This window comes from Rhinopithecus bieti, unplaced genomic scaffold (genome assembly GCF_001698545.2).
Source record: "Rhinopithecus bieti isolate Rb0 unplaced genomic scaffold, ASM169854v2 scaffold_25360, whole genome shotgun sequence".
NCBI classification, from domain to species: domain Eukaryota; kingdom Metazoa; phylum Chordata; class Mammalia; order Primates; family Cercopithecidae; genus Rhinopithecus; species Rhinopithecus bieti.
Genome location: NW_016811703.1, coordinates 1179643 through 1202915, shown reverse-complemented (window position 1 = coordinate 1202915; position 23273 = coordinate 1179643). Strand labels below are relative to the sequence as shown.

Sequence of the window (23273 nt, the reverse complement as noted above, 5' to 3'; positions counted from 1 at the left end):
CCACGCCCGGCTAATTTTGTATTTTCAGTAGAGACAGGGTTTCACCATGTTGGCCAGGGTGGTCTTGAACTCCTGACCTCAGGTGATCCGCCCGCCTCCACCTCCCAAAGAGATAGAATTACAGGCGTGAGCCACTGCACCCAGCCTTGACCTAGAAAATCTAATAGTAAGGTGAAAATAACTGTCTTTTTTTTTTTTTTTTTTAGCACTTAGAATGTACCAGGCACTCTGTAAAGTGCTTTACATACATTCTACCTTGTTTATCCTTAACACATCACTGTGAGGGGTATGGTATTAGCTCTATCTTACAGACGAGGGAGCCGAAGATTAAACAGGTTAATTTATCAAGGTAACAGTGAGTAATCCTGTATGATGGGGAGGTATGTGTTCAGGTCTAGAACTTATCCCAGCCAAGGGAATCAACAGAGACAGGAACTCTGCAGGCTGCGGTTGGCATGGGCTGATGGCCATGCACTCAATTTGCCTTCTCTGGGCATGGCTGTCCACCGTCCCTCTCTCCTCACCTGCAGCCTCTGAACGACTAGGTTATCTCTCCATTGACGTCTTCTCTTTGATACAGAAATCCCATCCGGCCTTTGGGAGCCCTAGTATTCTTTTTTTTTGAGGGGAGGTGGGGTTGTGGGGGCTACAGGAGGAGGCCTAGTATTCTGCTACTTTTCAAAGGGTGTGCTTCTGAGACATCCCCTCCCTCAATACAGAAGGATCAAAAAGTCAAAAGTTGTTTAAATCCTTTACAGTTGGGCACACAATTTAAGAAAAATAATATTTTCATGCAATATTTTTTAAAAGTCAAAATTAATGCCAAAAAATCCACAAAATTCAAATGAAGACAGGATCCAAAGATCTACTTGCAGGACTCACCTCACTCCCCTCACCCCAACCTCAGCCCTGTCGGATGCTATCCATATTTCAACACTTGACATTGACATTTTTTTCACCATGAATGTTTTTGCATTAATTTTGCCCTTTTTTTTGGAGACTGAATCTCGCTCTGTCGCCCAGGCTGGAGTACAGTGGCGCGATCTTGGCTCACTGCAACCTTTGCCTCCTCAGTTCAAGTGATTCTTTTACCTCAGTCTCCTGAGTAGCTAGGATTACAGGCTCCTGCCACTACACCCAGCATTTTTAGTAGCGACAGGGTTTCACTATGTTGGCCAGGCTGGTGTCGAACTCCTGACCTCAGGTGATCCGCCCACTTCGGCCTTCCAAGTGCTGGGATTAGAGGCGTGAGCCACTGTGCCCTGCTGCCCTTTGTAAAGACGGCATTCAAACATTATTTATGTTGATGGCTGAGTTTACATCTCACTCACCTCCACCTATCTTGGTCCTGGACTGGGTGCATAAAGAACAGAATGATGGCTGAGTGTGATGGCTCATGCCTGTAATCCCAGCACTTTGGGAGACCGAGGTGAGAGGCTTTTTGAACCCAGGAGTTCAAGACCAGCCTGGGCAACATAGCAAGACCCCATCTCCACTAATAATAATAATAAAAATAATAGTAATTAGCCAGGGGCACGTACCTGTGGTCCCAGCTACTTGGGAGGCTGAGGCGGGAGGATCACCTAAGCTAAGGAGGTTGAGGCTGCAGTGAACTCTGATTGCACCACTGCACTCCAGCCTGGACAACAGAGCAAGATTCTGTCTCAAAAAAAGGACAGAATTATGACAATGGGCTTTGATTTCCACTGGACCTTCTTCCTGTGTCCTTCCCTGCCTCCTTCACACATCAACTGTTATCTGCTGGCCCCACCAGAAAAGTGACCAGTGACCGCCTGGTGCACACAGTTTACAGCTGGACAACGCCTCACTCCACCAGGCCCTGGGGGAGATGGAGGAAAGGAAAAGTCTTCTCCATTTTCCACCAGAGCTGCAGGAGGAGTCTGGCTGTCTTTCTTCTTCTTAAGGACACTTTTTAAACCATCAGTTGAGTAATGTGCCAGGAGGGAAATTCCTGTCTTGAACCCTCACATCAGTGCTGACATGTAATTCTAATTATTGAATTCCCATCACTGCTTCTCTAATGCAGTGATTTTCAATCTTTAAAAAAACAAATCCCTATGCCCAAGCTGCTCTCAGATCGATGAAGCAAATCAGTGCCTCCAGAGGTGACAGCCCAGCGTCTGCACTGGTCGCAGCTTCCTCGGTGACTCCAGTATGCAGACAAGGTGGAGAACAGTTGCTTTAGAGAAAGACTGGGCTTTGCTTTTCTTCACTCAGGAAGTTGTGGCCCTTCCCAGAGGCCAATGGCAGGAAAGGCTGCAGAGTCTGAGGGACCTAGCTTCAATTCCTGGCTTTCCCACTCACTGGCTTTGTGGCCTTGGACAAGATAGTTGACTTCCGTTTCCTCAGCTGTGCTGTGGACATAACAACAGAATCTCCCTCTTGGACTTGTTTGAAGAGATCAGGCCAAGGCATCTGGAACACCTGGCATGGTGCCTGGTGGGCGTGTGTGCACTCGTGCACCCCAACACACAGCGTGAGCAATTAGTATTAGCAGTTATGAATCTGTCTTCAAACAAAATGATAGGAAGCCCAATTAATAAACAGGTAAAGGCAGAACTGCTCTGTTTCAAGGGGAGGGTAGGGACAGACGCAAGCCCCACTCTCTCCCTTTCTTTCTTTTTAAGAGACAGGGTCTCGCTCTGTTGCCCGGGCTGGAGTGCAGCGGTGCAATCACAGCTCACTGCAGCCTCAAACTCCTGGGCTCAAGCCATCCTCCCACCTCAGCCTCCTGAGTAGCTGGGACTACAGATGTGTACCTGTAGTACAGGCATGTAAAAATTAGCCTGACTAATTTTTAAAACATTTTTTATAGAGACGAGGTCTTGCTATGTTGCTCAGGCGGGTCAGGTGACATTTTCTGCTTCAGAACTTCTGCAGCCCATTTCCCATCTCGTGGTGGCAAGCATCTGCCAGCCAGCTGACTGGCTAGGCCCAGGGACCACTCTGTGGCCACAGGAGTGAGCAGAGCAGGGCTACTTGGCCTAAGTGGCTTTCTGGCCGCAGGCTGATGAGTGGAGTAAGCCACCACTAGCTGAGCTCACCAACCCACCCGAAAGGCATTGCTATAAACTCCCAGTCCCCAGCTGGATGAATGACTCTGTTTGGTTTTTAGGTGTGGGATGGTGGCTAGAGGCCTGAACGTGTTTCCTAAGTAGGTGAATATCTAAGTGCCCTGTGCAGGAAGACCCTCGGGACATGCTGGTTTGGCAAGGAGTGCTCCTTCTGGGAAAGAGCAGCTTGTCTGTTTTCCCTTTTGGGAACAGCTGTGCTTTATTCGTTTCTTGGGCAGTGTTGATTGTTTCTGCCATATGCTAAAACTTAACAGGTCAAAACTCTCAGCCCAGTTCACAGACCTCTGCCAGCCTCTGGCTGATTATGAGGGTGAGGCAGAAGGTGCAGGCTGCAATCAGCGTGAGTGAAATTGGCTCTGCCTGGAGCTCACCTGTGCCACAAAACTGACTGTATTTCCTCTTCCCGAGGGGAGGCCGATGTGGGCCCTGCTTGTGAGAGTGGAGTTTCCACTGCTTCATTTCTTCCAATCAATACAGCATCTTGAATTTCTTTTTTCATAAGGGGATATTCTTTGGACCAAGCTAATAGCTGCATAAACAACTCAACAGTAGAAGTGTTTTCGTTTTTTCCTCCCTGAGCAAGAGCTCATTTCCAGAGTTGTTTGGGGAGAAAGTTGATATTTCAAAACTAGCATGTTTAAAGTGTGTCCCTTCATTGTTCTTTAGGGATGCTATTTGAGTAACAGTCGTAGTCACTGGGCTCTTTAATTGCAAGTAACAGAAACCAACTTGTGCTGGCCTTAGCCCGAGAGGGGAATTTGTCGTAGAAATAAAGGAGCTTCTCATGGAAGCAAGGAGAGGAGTGTGGCCATGTGCAGCATGGCCTCAGGAACTGGAGAGGCCTTGGGGCTGCTCTGCCTTATCTCCTCTAGGCAGCCTCACATACATGCAGCTCATGCCTCTCTCTGCTGACTGGCTCTCACTGACAGGCTGGAAGGAGAAATGTCACTGTCACTGGGAGGGCACACTCATCACTGCCACTCAAGAGATGTGCTCAGAAGAATTAGCATCTTTCAGAACTGATTCTCAGGAAAAAGAACCTCATGGGTCAGATTCCATCAGCAAGGTCCATGGTGATGGCTGATGGCCCAGTGGGGACCTCTCAGTCAAGGTTTCCAGATCCGTCTGAGGATCACAGTTACCTCTGGGAATTTGTCTTTTTAATTTAATTTTTTAAATGAATTTTTTTCTTTAACACAGGCCCAGCTCCACCCCCTAGAATCTCTGAGGAGTCTGGGACTCTGCATTAAAAATTCATCTATAGATATGGCCACGCGCAGTGGCTCATGCCTGCAATCTTAATACTTTGCGGGGCTGAGGTGGGTGGATCACTTGAGGTCAGGAATTCGAGACCAGCCCGGCCAACATGGTGAAACCCCATCGTTACTAAAAATACAAAAATATTAGCCAGGTGTGGTGATGCATGCCTGTAATCCCAGCTACTCAGAAGGCTGAGGCAGGAGAATCATTTAAACCCAGGAGGTGGAGGTCACAGTGAGCCGAGATTGCATCACTGCACTGGGTGACAGAGTGAGACTCCATCTCAAAAAAAAAAAAAATTATCTATAGATTCTGATGATAAATTAGATGTATTTATATTTTAATACAAATAGGGGTCTCGCTATGTTACCCAGGCTGATCTCAAATTCCTGGGCTGAGCTGATCCTCCTGCCTTGGCCTCCCCAGTAGCCGAGATTACAGGCATGAGCCACCATGCCCAGTGTCAATACATTAGATTTGAGAGCCACTGAAACACAGTTTTTGGTATCCATGAATGTTTCTACTAAAGTCTAATGAGAGCCTACCTGTTAAGCTATCTATTTGTGGAGGCTAGACCTATACGGCTGGAGTGAGCAATTCGTTTCAGTGCAAGTATATGTGAGAGGGACGGGGAAGTCCCTACCCTACAGAGCACTGGCTGTGGAACCAGTCTAGTGGAAATCTGAGAAGCCAGCTCAGGGCTGAAGGTAATATTACTACTCTTAAGAGCTTCGTGGTCAGGACTCTAAGACAACATTTCAGAACAGTTCTCACCACGTGAAATCTGGCTCAGTGTTAGCCAAGAAGATGATGCAGGTGTGGCAGGTGTGGCAGGTCAGGGTTAGAGTCAAGGACAGCTTTGGAATCTCTCTTTTTACACTGAGGAAAAGGAGAACCCCACTGGGAAAATACTGCCTTGGAGAGTCCAGTGGTGTTCAATGTTCCTGTGTTTTGATTTCTTCAACATGCTGAGTCTGCTGCTTGGTAAAAGATTGCTTCTCTTTCTAATATCACTGATTTGTTCTTTAAGGCTTAGCTTATGTTTCCACCTGAAGGAGCCCTCTTTGACCCCCTAGTCTGTTAAGCTTTGCTTCTGCTCCTATACTGTCCTCTGTGTACTTTGGCCACATCATGGATTGTAATTATTTCTCCATCATCTTCAGTTGATGATGAGTAGTTGGCCATTTGGTAACTAGATCTACTTGTAGCGGGGCCAGTGTGAACTCTCCTACTGAACTGACAAAGTGATGTGCCTGCTGGCCTGGCCCCTGGCTTCCCCTCTGTTCCTCACATCCTCCTTATTCCCACACTAAAGTCACCTTGCTTCTTTCAACAATCTTAACACCATTCCAGGATCTGGGATCACTTATCCTCTAATCACAGAAAATTTAAGGCGCTCTAGACTTGTTGCCCTGCATCCAGCATGCCATGTTAACAAGGACATCCTCCTGCACCATGATGAATTTTGAAGATGTTTTATTTGAAGATGTTTTATCTTACTCTATGATTCAGTTATAATTCACTAGGCATGATTCAGATGATATCCCATTTAGCTCCTACAACAACCGTATAAAGAGTTTTGTAAGGAAAATTGGGAGCTCATAAAGGTTAAGTTACTTGCTGAGGTCCCACCACCCGTAAGTCTCAGAACTAAGATCTAAACCCAGATCCAATTCCAATCTCTTATAGCCTTAAACACCATGCTACATGGTAGGCCTCTTTTGAAACTTACTTTACATTGTGAACTATCTTTCCCTGCTTATGCCTTATTTTCTCAATTAAATATTCGGTAAATATTTCTTTGTTGAATATAAACAATACAATTGTGGCCTGTAGTCCCAGCTACTCAGGAGGCTAATTATTGATAATTGAGTCACAAAAGCTGGGCTTGAAATTGGGTGGTTGGGGGAGGGTGCTGCATACACAGGTTTCTCCCTGATATATCACCTACATATCTGAGCCACACAAAAACACACTCATCGCTCGTCTTAAAAGTGGGAGTTTCAAGAAGACACATGTGTTCTAAAGAATATCAGAAATGGTTTGCACCAATTATACATGAAGAGGTAGAAATAACACCTTAAAAACAAATCAGTTATGTACCCCATTCCACAGTCAAGCATGGTTCCAAGGCTAGAAACCTAAAGAGATGTACTTAGACATAAGAGTAGAATCAAACACAGGCTATTCCAACGGCAGAGATGAAGTGCTCACTGCCAGGAAGCGCAGCCACACCTTTCTTCTCCAGAGCCTTGCAGACTGCAGAGCGTGCCCCGGGGAACATACGGCGCTGCGCACGGGAGCAGGCAGGGTAACTGACTCAAGCAAGTGCAGGTGCAGGTTGAGCATCCCTTCTCTGAAATGCTAGGGATCGGAAATGTTTCAGATTTTGAATTTCCTCAGATCTTGGAATATTTGCATTGTATTGCTATTTATTCACTGAGCATCACTAATCTGAAATCATGACAACACTCAAAAAGCTTCAGATTTTGGATCATTTCTGATTCTTGGACTAGGGATGCTCAACCTGTATTACCTCCTCAAAGCATAAGACTTCCCTCCAGCTTTGTTAGCTAACTTTCATTCTAGATACAAAGAGCCATTGCATCCAGGCTTCCTCCACCGGCATAAAGCCCCAGAATGCCTGCAGTGTGACAAATGATGCTACCTCCTCCTAAGCACCCCCAAAGAACAGGGAACTGGCAGATTTGAGTATAATGGGAAGGTGTTCCCTGACTTGAGTGACACAAGAATAGGCTCTGTGCTTGCTGGAGGCAGGAGAGGGGTTAGTAGGTGAGGAAATAAACATCTGTTTGTTTCTTAATGTATAAAATTTAAAACACTGGTGACACCTATGAAATACCCAGGAAATTGGAACTCAAAAGAGAGGTCAGGGCAATAGATTTTAGGAACCTTTTGCAGAGAAGGGATAGTTGAAATCTTGTGTGCCACAGGGAGAAATTATCACAGAGTTAGGACCAAGGACACAGCGTATGAAACATATGCTAGGTGAGGCATTCTGGCTATGCAGCCCCCAAGTTCCTTCTCTTCTCTTTACAGAGATTTCTCTTGGCCTTGAGAAATTCCTAATGCTTATCTTATTCTACTATATCTAATTTCTTTCCCCCGGAGGGTTTGGTTTGTTCTTGCTTTTCCAGTTGCTTGAGGTACAGTTAGGTTGTTCATTTAAAAATCTCTTGGCCAGGCACAGTGGCTCATGCCTGTAATTCCAGCACTTTGGGAAGCCAAGGCAGGAGGATCACCCAAGGTCAGGAGTTCAAGACTAGCCTGGTCAACATGGTGAAACCACGTCTCTACTAAAAATACAAAATTAGCTGGGCGTGGTGGTGCATGCCTGTAGTCCCAGCAACTCGAGAGGCTGAGGCAAGAGAATCTCCTGAACCCGGCAGGTGGACGTTGCAGTGAGCCGAGATCACACCACTGCACTTCAGCCTGGGTGACAACAGTGCAACTTAGAAGAGAAGAGAGAAGAGAGAGAGAGAGAGAGAGGGAGAGAGGGAGAGAGATCTCTAGTTTTTTAATGTAGCCATGTATTGCTATAAACTTGCCCTCAGTACTGGTTTTGCTTGTCTCATAGGTTTTGGTACGTTGTGTTTCTACTTCATTTGTTTCAGGGAAGTTTTAAATCTCATTCTTAATTTCTTCTTTCACCCATTGACCATTCCGGAGCATGTTGTTTAATTTGCATGTGTTTGTTTCGTTTCGAATGTTCCTTGTTATTGATGTCGTTTAATTCCCTTGTGGTCAGATATGATGCTTTGTATTATTCTGAGTTTTAGAAAGTTCTTGAGACTTGTTTTGTGTCCTAACCTATGGTCAACCCTGGAGAATGTTCCATGGGCTGATGAAAAGAATGTGTATGCTGCAACACACCTAATTTTAAAAGCTCCCCTCCTACTCTCCTATCAAATCATGAAGTGGGAGAATACAAGGAAGTAAGGAAGTCATCTGTAGTAAGGAACGTAGGATTTAACACAATGTTTACAACTTCAGGTTTCTTTACATTTTACCTGTTTCTCCTGAATTTCCAGAATCATCACTAATACGTTGTTGCTTGGAATTCCCACATTTTTCTCACCAGACACACAGAATGAACAAAAGTCACACTCATTATTCCCCCACTGTACTCTTCATGCATTTTAGGCAGGCTAGCAGAAGTGCAGAGTAATCGCTGAAACACTCAGCGGAGCAAGTGACTGGGGGCTCAGCTGTCTGCACTGAGAACTGTCTCATTACAGTATACCTTGTATGCATGCAATTTCAGCAGGGCCCAGGACTGAGTAAGCACTAGACTGAGGTGGGAATAATGCTAACCCAGGTGTTACTGACATTATCAAAGGGCACTCAAAACGCTCGGTGCTGGCAGGCTGATGGAGAGGCTTTTTGACATTAATGAGGCAGGGGCAGGTTTGTGCTCCACTCTTTCTACAAAAGACTCAGCTTGTTTTCTCAGAGCTAAGGAAGTCCTAAACAAGAACCGTATCAAATGTGAACACACACACACACACACACACACTATATTACTGATGAAAACATTTTATGAACATACAAAAATAACAGAAATTTTCAACACTTTGAACCAGAGGTCTTCATGTGGGATGTGTCTAACCCTAGGGCCACCTTGAAACTTTCTAAGGGGTGCCTCAGCAAGGGTAATTTTACAGGATGACCTAATTAATTTGGAATTTAAGGTAATTCTGAGCTTTCATACAGCCCTCTAACAAAAGCAAAACCGTGGCATCCACACTACTTCTTCCGTTCTACAAAACAAAGACACCACTCACCTTCCCAGTTCAGTTGGCACTGCTGCCCCAAGACGTTAGCGAACACAGAGAACAAAGCAGAAGCCTCCTACCCGGAAAGGTTCGTCAAGTCAGCTTAAGGCTTTAAGGGCTTTGTGACTTTCCCTGTTCTAAACTTCTGTAAAGGGGGATTTAGAAATGGGGATGTTCGGAGACTTGTTAGGATATTCAAAATGTGAATATGTGGTAAAGTGAAAGTAATGATTTTTATTGAACAAATTGGCCACTTCCCTCTCCAAGACGCCTGCCAAGAAATAAATCACTCTTGGTGGAGGTCCCACCAGCAAAAAGCGGCAAGTATCAGTAAGAAATACTGAATGCTACAAACAACTTTTCTTCTAAGTCACTTTTCAACTATTTAAAACTCATCCACAGAACAATCATTGACTGGAAGGAAAAATACCCTTGGACAGTCAAAATAAAGAGTTTAGTGATGCTGAATATTTCAGTTGTACTTGAAATAATTTTCAGGAATTTTCATGATGCACTGAATAAAACCTATAGACAAAACTGATCACAAAAAATAAAAAAACTGACTACAATCATATTATGAAATATTTACTCCAAATACAGTCAAATATCAATTTACTTCATCTTATGAAATGGGAAATATTTACCTCTTAACAGAAAATAAATTAGGTTCTAGATAGCTGCCAGTTAGTTTTTAGCAGGATAGCATTCTATAGGAAAAGCATAATCCTAGTAAAAGTTAATGTTATTTTTTGATTCCTAATTCTAACAAAAGCCAAACATCTTAGCTCAATATACGTACACACCTTTATTGAAGGAGTATCTTGCTTTTTATCAACCTAACTTGCTTCCTAAATAACTTGTTTCTGCCACAGGTGACTGTGACTTGTTATAAGTTAAATAAGGGAAATTTTAAGTCTTGACTGTTTTCACTAAGCATTTACAAAAGGTGTTCTGGGATGGTTTTTAATGATTTTTATAAGTTCAAAATTCACTAACATGAATTTTCAAGTCAGACTTTTTTTCTGACAAAGTCAGTAGTTTGATTTGATTCATGAAATGGATATTTTGCTTGATTTCATTAGATGATGGACATGTACCACGAATTGAATGACTAAATCTGTAGTACCAAGGTTTTGATGAAACACATAATGAAAATATATTTAAAGCACTAACTGTACCAAGAGTATTACATCCAAAACGCACAGGTTGGATTTTCCCAACCCTTTAGGAATATACTGAAATAAATAAAGGTTTTCCAGGTTAAAGAGTAACAGATATAATTAATAATCATTTGATAGTCTTGGTAAAGCCCTTTGCGTTTACATCCCTAAATATGAGAATGAGTAAATTCTAAGTAAACACCTCTAAAAGGCAACTTTCAAAATCTGTTTTCAACAAAATAAACAAGAAACTAATCATGCTGTCAGCTGCAGAATGATTTATCATCACAGATGATAGATGACGTGATTTTTTGTCATGGAAATTAAAGAACTGAGTAAAAGGCTTTTAGGTAAAGCTATAGAATTGATGCTGGACCCTCTTTCATTCTAGCAATGTCATTTTAATCCAGCTATATAAACTAATTGTAAAAACATGTCATTAAAGAATTTCCAAAAATTTTAATATATTTATATCTTGATCCATTAGGCAAATGACTGAGTAAATATAGAATTTAATACATCCTTATGTCACAATAAATAAATAGATCTCCATGCAACGTAGCCTCCACCTCCTGGGCTCAAGCAATCCTCCCACCTCAGCCCACCAAGTAGCTGGGACTACAGGCTTGTGCCACCATGCCTGGCTTAAGTTTTTGAATTTTTTTGTAGAAAGAGGGTTTCGCCATGTTGCCCAAGCTGGTCTCGAACTTCTGAGCTCAAGCAATCCACCCACCTCAGCCTCCCAAAGTGCTAGGATTACAGGCATGTGCCACTGCACTCAGTCACATATAATTTTAAATGTATATACATTTATTGCAAAGATGTATGACAGTATGATCAATGACTTTCAGGCATAAAAATATAGAGTAAAACCCGATGACAACAAGCTACAAGATGAAAACCGGATGTAGTGGAATTGGTCCCTGTACTCCAGCCCAGAGCCTCTGCTCAAACACAGGAGCTGAAAGCTGTAAGCTTCTCTCTGAGATGGCAGGTGGTGGTGGAGGCTAGAAAGTGACTGCCTTGTCATCAATGGGGACTTTCTAAGTTTAGTGACCGGTCAGTTAATGATGGTGAAACAGTAACCTTCACCAAAACTTTATTTCTGCATCTTTGTGCGATAGTACAAACTAAAATGTATTTTTTCATTATTCTTGCAATAATATGACCCCACATTTTCACAACTCAATTTTTTGGGGTCCTACCTAGATACTGTGGTGGAGTTTTGCTGTACAGTACTCCCTTACCCACAGGGAATACTTTCCAAGAACCCCAGGATGCCGGAAACCTTGGATAACACCAAACCTGATGTTTTTTCCTATACTTATCTATGATCAAGTTTAATTTATAAATTAGGAAAAGCGATTAATAGCAATAACTAGTAAAATAGAACAGTTATAACAATACACTGCAATAAAAGTCATGTGAATGTGGACTCTCTCAAAATATCTTGTTACTGCACCTTGGATAACTGAAACCATGGAAAGCAAAACCACGGATAAGAGGGGACTACTGTATTACATTAGAATAAAATCCTGTGGGAGAACTGCAACAAAAATACAAGTTCCAGGAGAAAGAGGAATTTTAAAAACCTTTATGCAGTTTCTATGTAGATAATGGTACTAAATTTCTACGGTATGTAGACTCCACTGATTATATAATGAAGCCTCTTTTGTTTTAAAATCTCAGTATTTCTACTATGCTGGTATTGTCTCTTTTGCCAATATTTAAACTTAGGAACAGCTTTAAATGTGCAAATAGATACAGTTTCCTTTTAAAACAATTTTTTTTAAGTATTAGGGAATACTTGTGCAAAAAAGTTTGAAAAATCAGTGCTCAACACAGAGGAAAGGCAAGCAATAACCTTTTTCAAGGCCAAAGATACTTGGAACGGACTTTTTTTTTTTTTTATCAGCAATGTACAGACTGAACTACCAGGAAGGACAGCTTAACATTTGTTTGCTTTTCCTGGCACCTAGAGGGAAAGTCAAGCATAGACAGGGATTACACATTTCTACTGGAGATAGAGCCTGCAAAAATTTATTTATGGTGCACCGTAACAGAAAAGGGGATAGCTCATATCGGTAACTCTGCCAAAGCAGCAACTCATTCATCACAGCAGTCAAGACTTCACGCTACCTTTTGCAATTTCAGGAACAGGTACTAACCTTAGAGAATATATTTTACCATCTCTAATTGTTTTAAACTAAGCACCCATTGTGTCTTAGGTTCTTGAGATATAAGAAAGAAAATGTGCCTGAATAATTTATACTCCTGTTGGGGAAACAGAAAAAACCCCAACAACACAGTACATATGAATCTCTGAAGCACAAATTAAGGGCCCAATGAATACAACAAAAGTGCAGTGAACGAATAGAGGGAGTTGTTGCCAAAGGTCCGGGTCGTCTGGGAAGGAGAAGGCTGAAATCAGAGCAGGTCTTTAACAAAACAGAATCAAGAGGATAAGACTGATGGGCTAACTTCCTGGGGACAGAAGTAGGATGGTGCACATGCAATTCAATGATGATGGTGAGGCGAGTAACTATTACCCCAGAGCAGATGGCTACTATAAAAGTTGGTAGACAGAAATCGGACTGTGAAGGGTCTTATATGCCAACAGAGAGCTGAGTTTTATCCCATCAGAAATGTGAAGGTTTCTGAGATCAGTGTGCAAAGCAACATTTTAGGAAGCTTTTTTATGACAGTGGTATATAGGAAGAGACAGCATGAGAGAAGTCAGTTAAATTTTAGCAATAGTCTGTGTAGCAATGATGAAAACGGGGGTGAGGATAAAGTGACTGGAAAATAAAGGACATTGTGCTAAAAGGGGGAAGGAGGGACCATGAGTTTCATGGTTTCAATCCCATGTGACTGTGACAATCACGGTCCCACTGACAAAAACAAATCCAAAGAGAAAACAGGTCTATGTTCAAAGGTGCAGAGATGGCAAGCAAGAATGGACACTTGAAAGGGAAAGCTCAACCTCTCCCTTCCATCAATCTGCCATTACCAGTGATGGTGTGCCACACTAAACTAGCAAGCAGAAAATCATAAGCTTTCTCCTCTTCTTTTACTCAATTAAATAGAAAAAAAAGGACTTGTATTCTAAACTTGTTCTTGATCACACTATATACAGGCATACCTCAGAGATACTGCAGGTTCAGTTCCAGACCACTGCAATAAAGGGAGTATCACAATAAAGCAACTCACACAAATGTTTTGGCTCCCCAATACATATAAAAGTTACATTTAAACAATAGTCTATGAAGTGGGCAAAAGCATTATGTCTAAAAAACACATACACACCTTCAAGATTAAATTTCTAGAAAAAGCTAACACTCAAGAGTGTTCAGCAAGTCATAATCTTTTTGCTGGTGTAGGATCTTGCCTCAATGTTGAGGGCAGTAATGAGTGATCAGGGTGGTAGGTGATGAAGATTGGAGTGGCTGTGGCAGTTTCTTAAAATGAGACAACGATGAAGTTTGCTCCATCAACTGATCTTTGTGCTTTCACAAAAGATTTCTCTTTATCATGCTATTTGATAGCATTCTATCCACAGTAGAACTTCTTTCAAAATTAGAGTCAATCCTCTCAAACACTGCCACTGGTTTATCAATTAAGCTTATGTAATATTCTAAATCCTTTGCTGTCATTTCAAGAATGTTCACAGCATCTTCACCAGGAATAGATTCCATCTCAATAAATCACTTTCTTTACCTATCTGTAAGAAGCAATTCCTCAAGTTTTATCATGAGGTGGCAGCAATTCAGTCACATCTTCACTTCTAGTTCTCTTGGTATTTCCACCACATCAGCAGTGACTTCTTCCACTGAAGTCTTGGGCCCCTAAAAGTCATCCACGAGGACTAAAATCAGCTTCTTGCAAATTCCTGTTAAGGTTGCTATCTTTACCTCCTCTCACAAATCACAAATGCTTGTAATGGCATTCAGAATGGTGAATCCTTTCCAGAAGGTTTTCAACTGACTTTGCCTAGATCCATCAGAGGAATCACTACCTATGCTAACTACAGCCTTATGAAACGAATTTTTAAATAATAAGACTTGAAAGCCAGAACTACTACTTGATTCATGGGTTGCGGAATGGGATATTGTTTGTAGGCATTAAAACCAACATTAATCTCCTTATGCAACTCCATCAGAGCTCTTGGATGACCAGATGCATTGTCAATGAGCAGTCATCTTTTGAAAAGTTTTTTTTTTTTTTTTTTTTTTCCCTGAGCACTAAGTCTCAACAGCAGGCTTCAAATATTAAGTAAACGATGTTGTAAACAGATGTGCTGTCACTCAGGCTTTGCCGTTCCCTTTATAGAGCACAGGCAGAGTAGATTTAGCATAAGGGCCCTAGGATTTTCAGAATGGCTAACCAACACTGGCTTCAACTTAAAGTCCCCAGCTACATTAGCTCCTAACAAGAATCAGCCTGTCGTCTGAAGCTTTGAAGTCAAGCACTGACTTCTTTCCAGCTACCAAAGTCCTAGATGTTATCTTCTTCTAATAGGCTATTTCATCTACATTGAAAACCTGTTGTCTGGTGTGGCCACCTTCATCAAATATCTTAGCCAGATCTTCCAGATAACTTGCTATAACTTCTACATCAGCACTTGCTGCTTTATCTTGCACTTTTATTTTATGGAGACAACTTCTTTCCTTAAATTTCATAAGCCAATCTCTGCTGGCTTCCAATTTTTCTTCTGCAGCTTCCTCACCTCCCTCAACCCTCACAGAATACAAGAGTTACAGTCTTGCTCTAGAACAGGCTTTGGCTTAAGGAAATGTTGCGGTTTGATGTTTTATCCAAACCACTAAAACTTTCTCCATATCAGCAATAAGGCTGTTTTGCTTTCTTATCACTTGTGTGCTCACTGGAGCAGCACTTTTAATTTCCTTCAATAACTTTTCCTTTGGATTTACAACTTGGCTAATGTGGATCAAGAGGCATAGCTTTCAGCCCGTCTTAGCTTTTGACATGCCTTCCTCTCTAAGCTTAATCATTTCTAGTTTTTGATTTAAAGTGGAAGACATGTGACTCTTCCTTTCACTTGAACACTTACAGGCCACTGTAGGCTTATTAATTGGCCTAATTTCAATATTATGTCTCAGGGAATAGGTAGGTCTGGAGAGGGAGCGATGGGGAAAACACAGACATTTATCAATTAAGTTCGTTGTCTTATATGGGTGTGGTTGGTGGTACCCCAAAACCACCATGATAGTAACATCAAAGGTCACTAATTACAAGTCACCCTAAGAGAGATAATAATCATCAAAAAGTTTGAAGTATAGGGAGAATTACCAAAATGTAAGAGACATGAAGTGAGCATATGCTGTTGGGAAAATGACACCAATAGACTTTCTCCACACAGGATTCACACAAACCTTCAGTATGCTAAAAAAAAAAAAAAGTATCTGTAAAGTACAATAAAGAGAAGTGCAATAAAATGAAGCATGCCTTGTGGCTCCACAATGATTGAGCAGTATTCATCCTAAAACAAATCTAATGAAGTTTAACTTGAGATCATTCATTTGCACGTAAAAAGCAGATCTGGTTTAAAGCCTCAGGTATCAGCCCCTTACCCAAGTCTTGGTAAGGAATCCAGAAAAACAATTACTTCCACCTCTTAATCCATCCGTCAAGCTTAAGCCCTTTAGCCTGTGTCATTATAAACTCAAGACACTAACGTTTCTCATCTCAAGAACACTGGGGAAATTTTAAAGCTAAAATCCTTCTCCTTCTCCACTTATCCCCATCTCCAAAAAACCTTAGAGCTGGTTACATTAGAAGTTAAAAACACTTTATATTGCTTCATTCAAAGAATGAACATCAAATTATCTCCTGATTTGCATTTAGTAAAATCGCACTGAAAATGTCTAAACTGTAGCAGAAAGATGTTTACTCTACCTAGGACAATCTATCTGTTCCTGGAATATCAGGTTAAGCCAAAGTCTACAAGGGGAGGCAGCATAGCACGGGGGTAAAGAGCAGTGGCTCAAGTCAGACTGCCAGAGTCTACAGCTCCCACTACTTAAACTTTGGCAAGTTAACCACTCTGGACCTAATTTTCCCATCTATAAATTGGAGAGAAGGCCTCTCTCCCTCACCAGATCCTTATTAAACAATGGGGTAAAGTACTTAACAGTGTCAATAAATGTTTGGTGCAAGTATCATTATTGCACCTTAACATTCAGCTCTAGGCTCTCATGTTATCAGTCCCATTTCTTGTTGATGCAACATATACTGCATTCGGTAAGTGAGGTAAGGGTAGGCAAACTTTCTCTGTAAAGGGTCAGACAGTATTTTTGGCCTTGCTGGCCAGATGGTACCACTGAGGCAGCTATTCAGCTCTGCCATTGTAGCACAAAAGTGGTCAGAGAGGACATGAAAACAAATGAGAATGGTAGTTCTTTCCAAAACTTTATTCAGAGAAACTAAAATTTCGTGTAATTTTCATATTATACAAAATATTATTTTGAGCCATTAACAAATATAAAAACCATAGTTTGTAGGCCATACAAAAACAGGCAGCAGGCCAGATTTGGCCCAAGGGTGGCAGTTTGCTGACCTTGCTGACCCCTGCTCTAGATTAACAAATTTATTGGCTTTGGAAGCTCTGTGGGGCAGGGAGGCTTGAAATACAGGTTGGTGGTGCAGAAGAAAGAGGAAATTGCTAAGTATAACAGAAAAAAGATGTAAGGCTGTCCTTCATTTATCAACGCTGCATTCAACTATGTGCAAAACATTTTATCATATGTCGCTGGAATCAAAGATGCAGAAGTCACAGTCTCTGGTCTCAAGGAGCTTATACTTCTCCACAGTAGCTTAGAAATGGAAAGTCTTCCTTCAAAGTACAATACATCCTTCTCAGACTTTTACAATGCACCCGTGTGTGCTCATCTGTGAGGCAGGTAGTTTCTTTGGCACCTCTACCTACAGCTGAGGCCAAACACGCATTATTATCTTGACCACCTGTGCTTCTTCCCCTCCCCCATAATCCTACTACCAGTTTTTCTCCTGGTCTCCAAATTATTGTTTTGCATTATCATTTTGGGGATAATACTTGGGGTGATATACTAAAAGTCAACTGGTCCCATCTTTTAAAAAATTACCATTTTAATTAGTCTTCAGAGATACCCTCTCTCTTTTAATAGGTAACATGCTTGTGACTCCTGTGTTTTTTTATTTCAATCCAGGCAGAAACTTCTCCCTAGGAGGCAGGATAAACAGCTCTATCTCAAGGCAACGAAGACACGTCACAAAACATTTTTTTCAGAGCAAATGTTAAATACTTGATCCAAAAGAACACAAATAAAAACGAAATATAATGCTCTATTATATTTTTCAGTTGGTTATAAAGATTGTGGATTCGAAAAAAATCAGCAGAAATCCACTATGTCAATGCCAGAGCAAATGAAGCATAGAATAAAAATTAACATAGCTAATAATTAATAAATTGTAAATACTAAGTAACTATTAATAAGTAACAATAATAGAGTATACTAATATTGTTTTCGTGGGGATACCAGAAAGACATCCATCTCTTATGTGTTTCCTTGTACAAAATTGTACTATTTGTCTTTCAAAGACAACACAATAAAAGAGTAAAATGCAGTACTCTCAATGTTTAGTATAATCTCATCAGCAAAATCCCAAATCAAACTGGAGGGGAGGACAGAGACTCAACAGAGGAATTAAAATGGGTTAAGAGAGTAAAATCTATGGCTGAGCGCAGAGGCTCACATCCGCAGGAGGTCAAGGGCAGCTCACATCCGCAGGAGGTCAAGGGCAACTCACTATGTATTATAATACATAATACATTTATGTATTATGATTATGTATTATGATTTATGTATTATGAAGTTTGAGCTACAGCCCTTATGATATTCCTTTCAGTATTTTCTTCCAAGTTTTCATTAATTCCTTCAGTAACTGAATTTTAACCAGATCCTATAATCGATCACAATTCTTCCAATTATGAGTTGAAAAGAAACATAGGCAAATACGTATACCAAGTACCTTATGAAATTCATCACATACATGGTGAACTTCATATATAAACTTTGTGTAATTACAGGATTACACGCACCTGTAATCCCAGCTACTCAGGAGGCTGAGCCAAGAGGATCTCACCTGAGCCCAGGAGGCGGAAGTTGCAGTGAGCCAAGATGGCACCACTGCACTCCAGCCTGGCAGACGAGCAAAAACTCTTATCTCAAACAACAACAAAAAAATAGGGTACTGAGAGCTTATAATGTTGAAGGTCTTAAAAAGAAATACAACATAAGCTTGTTGGTACTTGGCAAAAGGGAAAATAGGCAAAGAAATTAGCAGATAGAGCTAAAACAAAACCGGAAACGTAGTATTTCCTTGTCATCACATTTTCCAATTGCAGTTTCAGCTATTCATGTGCGACTCTGGAAGTGCTGAGAGGCAATAAGAGTTCTGCTAGAGCATGGATTTGAATTCCACAGTAGGATGGCTATACGGAAAAACTCACCTAAAGAATGTCTAGATCTCCTGCCATCTGTAATTTGCTATTTTCTACTCCTTTGCCCTGGCACAGTAAGGATTTGTAGGAAATTCTTTACAACATTCAGTAATACTTTACAGTTTATCATACAGTGCTATCTGGGATTCACAAACATCTCAGCATATATCCGTCTTATCCGAAGAGTTAACTGTATAAACTTAAAGCACTTAGGTTTCCTTATTTTACTACAATCTCTAACAGTTTAGGAACACCACACACTCATGCCTTCTGTTATTTACACATTATTCTTTATGATACTGATTACACATTATTCTTTATGATACTGCTCAAAAGCAGAAATTTATTGGCTTAAGAAATCTACCGCCCTGGGTCAGGCGCAGTGGCTCACACCTGTAATCCCAGCACTTTGGGAGGCCGAGGTGGGTGGATCACGAGGTCAGGGGTTCGAGACCAGCCTGACCAACATGGTGAAACCCCATCTCTAGTAAAATACAAAATTAGCTGGGCGTGGTGGCGGGAGCCTGTAATCCCAGCTACTCAGGAGGCTGAGGCAGGAGAATTGCTTGAACCCGGGAGGCAGAGGTTGCAGTGAGCAGAGATCGTGCCACTGCACTCCAGCCTGGGCAAGAGAACATCTTAAAAAAAAAAAAAAGGAGAAACCTACCGCCCTATGTAGATAATTCCCACACCAAGAAAAACGTCTACTTTCCTGCTTTTCACCCTATATATATATCAGGTTTGGAAACCTTTGAGGAAATTTACTTGATTATAAAATATAAATCTTCAGAATAAAGTAGCATCACAATTTTTATTAAAAGGTAAAAGGCAGGAAGCAAGCAATGTCAATGAAATTGTCCCCTGAAATCTACAAGAAAAACTGAATTCTGAAAATACATGGGTTTAGCCTCTAGATAAGAGTTTTACACCTTATCAAGTCGAAATGCACATTTTCGTTTTTTAAGAATTACTCAATATTTAGCAGCCACTTACTATGTAAAATCAGAAAACAAATATTTTATTGACTAACTTCACTGGTGGCCAATGAAGTTTTTTAATAACAAAACATAATATGTGGTAGAAAGTATTGACTTTATTAACCTCACTTATGATACTGAATACAAAGTAAAATTAGGTGGTGACCCTTAATTTTCAGTCTATTTCAAAGCATGGTCCCTCAGATTTAAGAATTAAGGCATATATATGTCAAAAAAGGAAGGAGAATCAAACAACCAAATCCAAAAAGACCCCAGTGATTTATGTATTATGAAGTTTGAGCTACAGCCCTTATGATATTCCTTTCAGTATTTTCTTCCAAGTTTTCATTAATTCCTTCAGTAACTGAATTTTAACCAGATCCTATAATCGATCACAATTCTTCCAATTATGAGTTGAAAAGAAACATAGGCAAATACGTATACCAAGTACCTTATGAAATTCATCACATACATGGTGAACTTCATATATAAACTTTGAAAAATCAAAAGGACTATGATATTCTTGAAATCTAAAGGCTAGATAAGACCTACCTTCCAATCACTTCTCCATTTTAAGATATGGTTTCATCTAGTGATGTTAATAAAGAAATACATTACATATTTTAACACCAGTAAGATATGACATTCAAGAGAACAGCCAATGAGATTTTGCATTTTAAAACCAAAAAGAGAATATAGTGAACACCTTAAATTATAAAAGTCAGTTCTAAGCAGGAACTGTTACTGTGTAACGAATACTGCTCATATCAAAAGTGCTGGTGACAAAGAATTCAGTACTCCTTCCTACAAAATCTGTTCACATACATCTATCTATCTCTATCACCTGTAATAAGATTTTAAATGTTTTAAGGTGCTTAAAGTTTGCACTATAGGACTAATTCAATGAAATTCATCTGCTACCTCTTCATAGCAACTTCAGTTGGAATGATCCACACACAAAACTGCTGTTACTTTCTAAAATGTGGCATTTGTGGCGGTGGAGTGCCCTCTATTGGTAAGGAAGAGGACACACTCATTAGCTGTCCTGCATGTATTTTCTCGTTGATTCGGAGTTCACACCCATCCTGAAGCATTCGAACTGCTATTCGGGCGATATTCTTAGAGTCATCAAGACCACAGTGAGGCCGCCCATCATAATCCATTCCTAATTTTTCAAGCATTATTGTCAGTTTGGTTTGGCTTCTAGGAACCTGAAAAATAAACAGCTTAGTAAATAATTCTTTGGTGTTCTAAACTGTAATATAAGCCACAGTTAAGCTGAAAAATAAGAAACTGAAAATTAGCACAAATAGCTAAAGAAAGCTAGGCAAAGGGCAATACCCTCAGTCAAATAAGGCAAATAAAAAACTCAGGCCTGGCAATGTGGCTCAAAGCCTGTAATCTCAGCACTTTGGGAGGCCAAGGCGGGCAGATCACTTGAGGTCAGGAGTTTGAGACCAGCCTGGTCAACATGGTGAAACCCCATCTCTTCTAAAAATACAAAAAAATTCGCCAGGCATGGTGGTGCACATCTGTAATCCCAGCTACTTGGGAGGCTGAGGCAGGAGAACTGCCTGAACCCGGGAGGCAGAGGCTGCAGTGAGCTCAGATCAAGCCATTGCACTCCAGCCTGAACAACAGAGCGAGACTCCATCGGGGAAAAAAAAAAAGAAAAAAAAAAAAACCCTCAAAATTTTTCAGCAGCTTTAAAAGTAGATCTTAGAGTTTTAGCTGAAAATACAGACTGAATCCTCAGACATCTGAAACCTCTGCAGTTTGTTAAAAATTTAAAAATAAATTTATTAAAGGGTAATATGTATTGTTCAGGACATGTAAGTTGAAAGATCTTACCATTTTAAACCAAGATTAGTTAATTTTACATGGTATTTTTTACGTATCATGCTTTTACTTTACTGAGCTGATTTCTTAGATAAAAAGACTGAGCCTTTATGGGATGCGCTAAAGATAAATGAAGATTAAGACATAGATTAAGAATGAAACATGATGTCGTGTGATATTTTCAAGTTATTTAAAACCTGTTCCTTGATAAACTAAAAAAAAAAAAAAACCTCACACTCCCCAAATTCCAATATGCACCTCCACTTTTAAGAATTATTGGCTGGGTGTGGTAGCTCAAGCCTGTAATCCCAGCACTTTGGGAGGCCAAGGAAGGTGGATCACCTGAGGTCAGGAGTTCGAGACCAGCCTGGCCAACACGGTGAAACCCCATCTCTGCTAAGAATATAAAAATTATCTGGGTATGATGGTGTGCACCTGTAATCCCAGCTACTCAGGAGGCTGAGGCAGAAGAATCCCTTGAACCCAGGAGGCAGAGGTTACAGTGAGCTGAGATCACTCCACTGCACTCTAGCCTGGGCGTCAGAGTGTGGTTCCATCTCAAAAAAAAAAAAAAAGAAAGAAAAGAGAAAAAAAATTGTTGTATTTTCTTCATGTTTCTATCAAGATTTGTTAAGTTTTACATTCCATAGTTTGCACAGCCATTTTGCCTATGCATCTAGGATCTCAGCTTCTTCATCCATAAAATGGGACTAACGGCTCTACTATTTACTCATAGGCTTCCTGGGATAATCACAAAGCAAATCATGTAAAATATCCATAATTATCTTAAGCTGTAATACTGCAATATATCTTGTACTTTCTACTAATTATCACTTGGAAAATGCACTTCTAAAAATAACTTTTCCAAAATACTGGATAACTTAGATGGATGGGACAAATTACTGGAAATACACAACTTACCAATAATTGAATCACAAAGAAACGGAAAATCTGAATAGACCTATACCCAGGAAGGAGACTGAATCAGTACCTGAAACCTCTAACAAAGAAAAGCTCTGAACCGGACTGCCTCATTGCTGAATTCAGGCAAATATTTAAAGATTCAGAGCAAAGCCTCCTCAAACTACCACAAAAAAACTGAAGAAGAAATACTTCCCAACTCATTGCATTAAGGTCAGCATCATGCTGATACAAAAGCCTGACAAAGACCTCATGAGGAAAGAAAATTACAGATCAATATCCCCTATGAATATCATGATGCAATAATCCTTGACAAAATATAAGCAAACCTAAATCAGCAACATATTAAAATAATTATGCGCCATGACCAATTCGGATTTTATCCTGAAATGCAAGGATGGCTCAACATTTAAAAAACAATGTTGGCCGGGCGCGGTGGCTCAAGCCTGTAATCCCAGCACTTTGGGAGGCCGAGACGGGCGGATCACGAGGTCAGGAGATCGAGACCATCCTGCCTAACCCGGTGAAACCCTGTCTCTACTAAAAAATACAAAAAAAAAAAAAAAAAAAAAAAAAAACAACCCCGGGAAGGGGGGGGGGGCCTGTAGTTCCAGCTACTCGGGAGGCTGAGGCAGGAGAATGGCGTAAACCTGGGAGGCGGAGCTTGCAGTGAGCTGAGATCCGGCCACTGCACTCCAGCCTGAAGGACAGAGCTAGACCCCGTC

At 40.9% G+C, this 23273-nt stretch overlaps 1 protein-coding gene across 5 annotated transcripts in view; it reads right to left on the bottom strand.

Moving 5' to 3' along the window:
- The window catches only part of ERI1 (exoribonuclease 1), a 69045-nt gene that overhangs the window by 17723 nt on the left and 28049 nt on the right, over window positions 1-23273 (bottom strand). The window contains exons 7-8 of one of the 5 annotated variants that reach the window (XM_017894683.1): window positions 20710-20999; window positions 16727-17530 (exon numbers count right to left, since the gene is read on the bottom strand). The exons of 2 other annotated variants lie outside the window; for them this stretch is intronic. In XM_017894683.1, the coding sequence (XP_017750172.1) occupies window positions 20757-20999 (243 nt within the window). In that variant the 3' untranslated portion in view covers window positions 16727-17530; window positions 20710-20756. Of the gene's footprint in view, window positions 1-16726; window positions 17531-20709; window positions 21000-23273 lie in introns of those variants that run through there. 2 more of the 5 variants (XM_017894686.1, XM_017894685.1) reach the window with 2 other exon arrangements.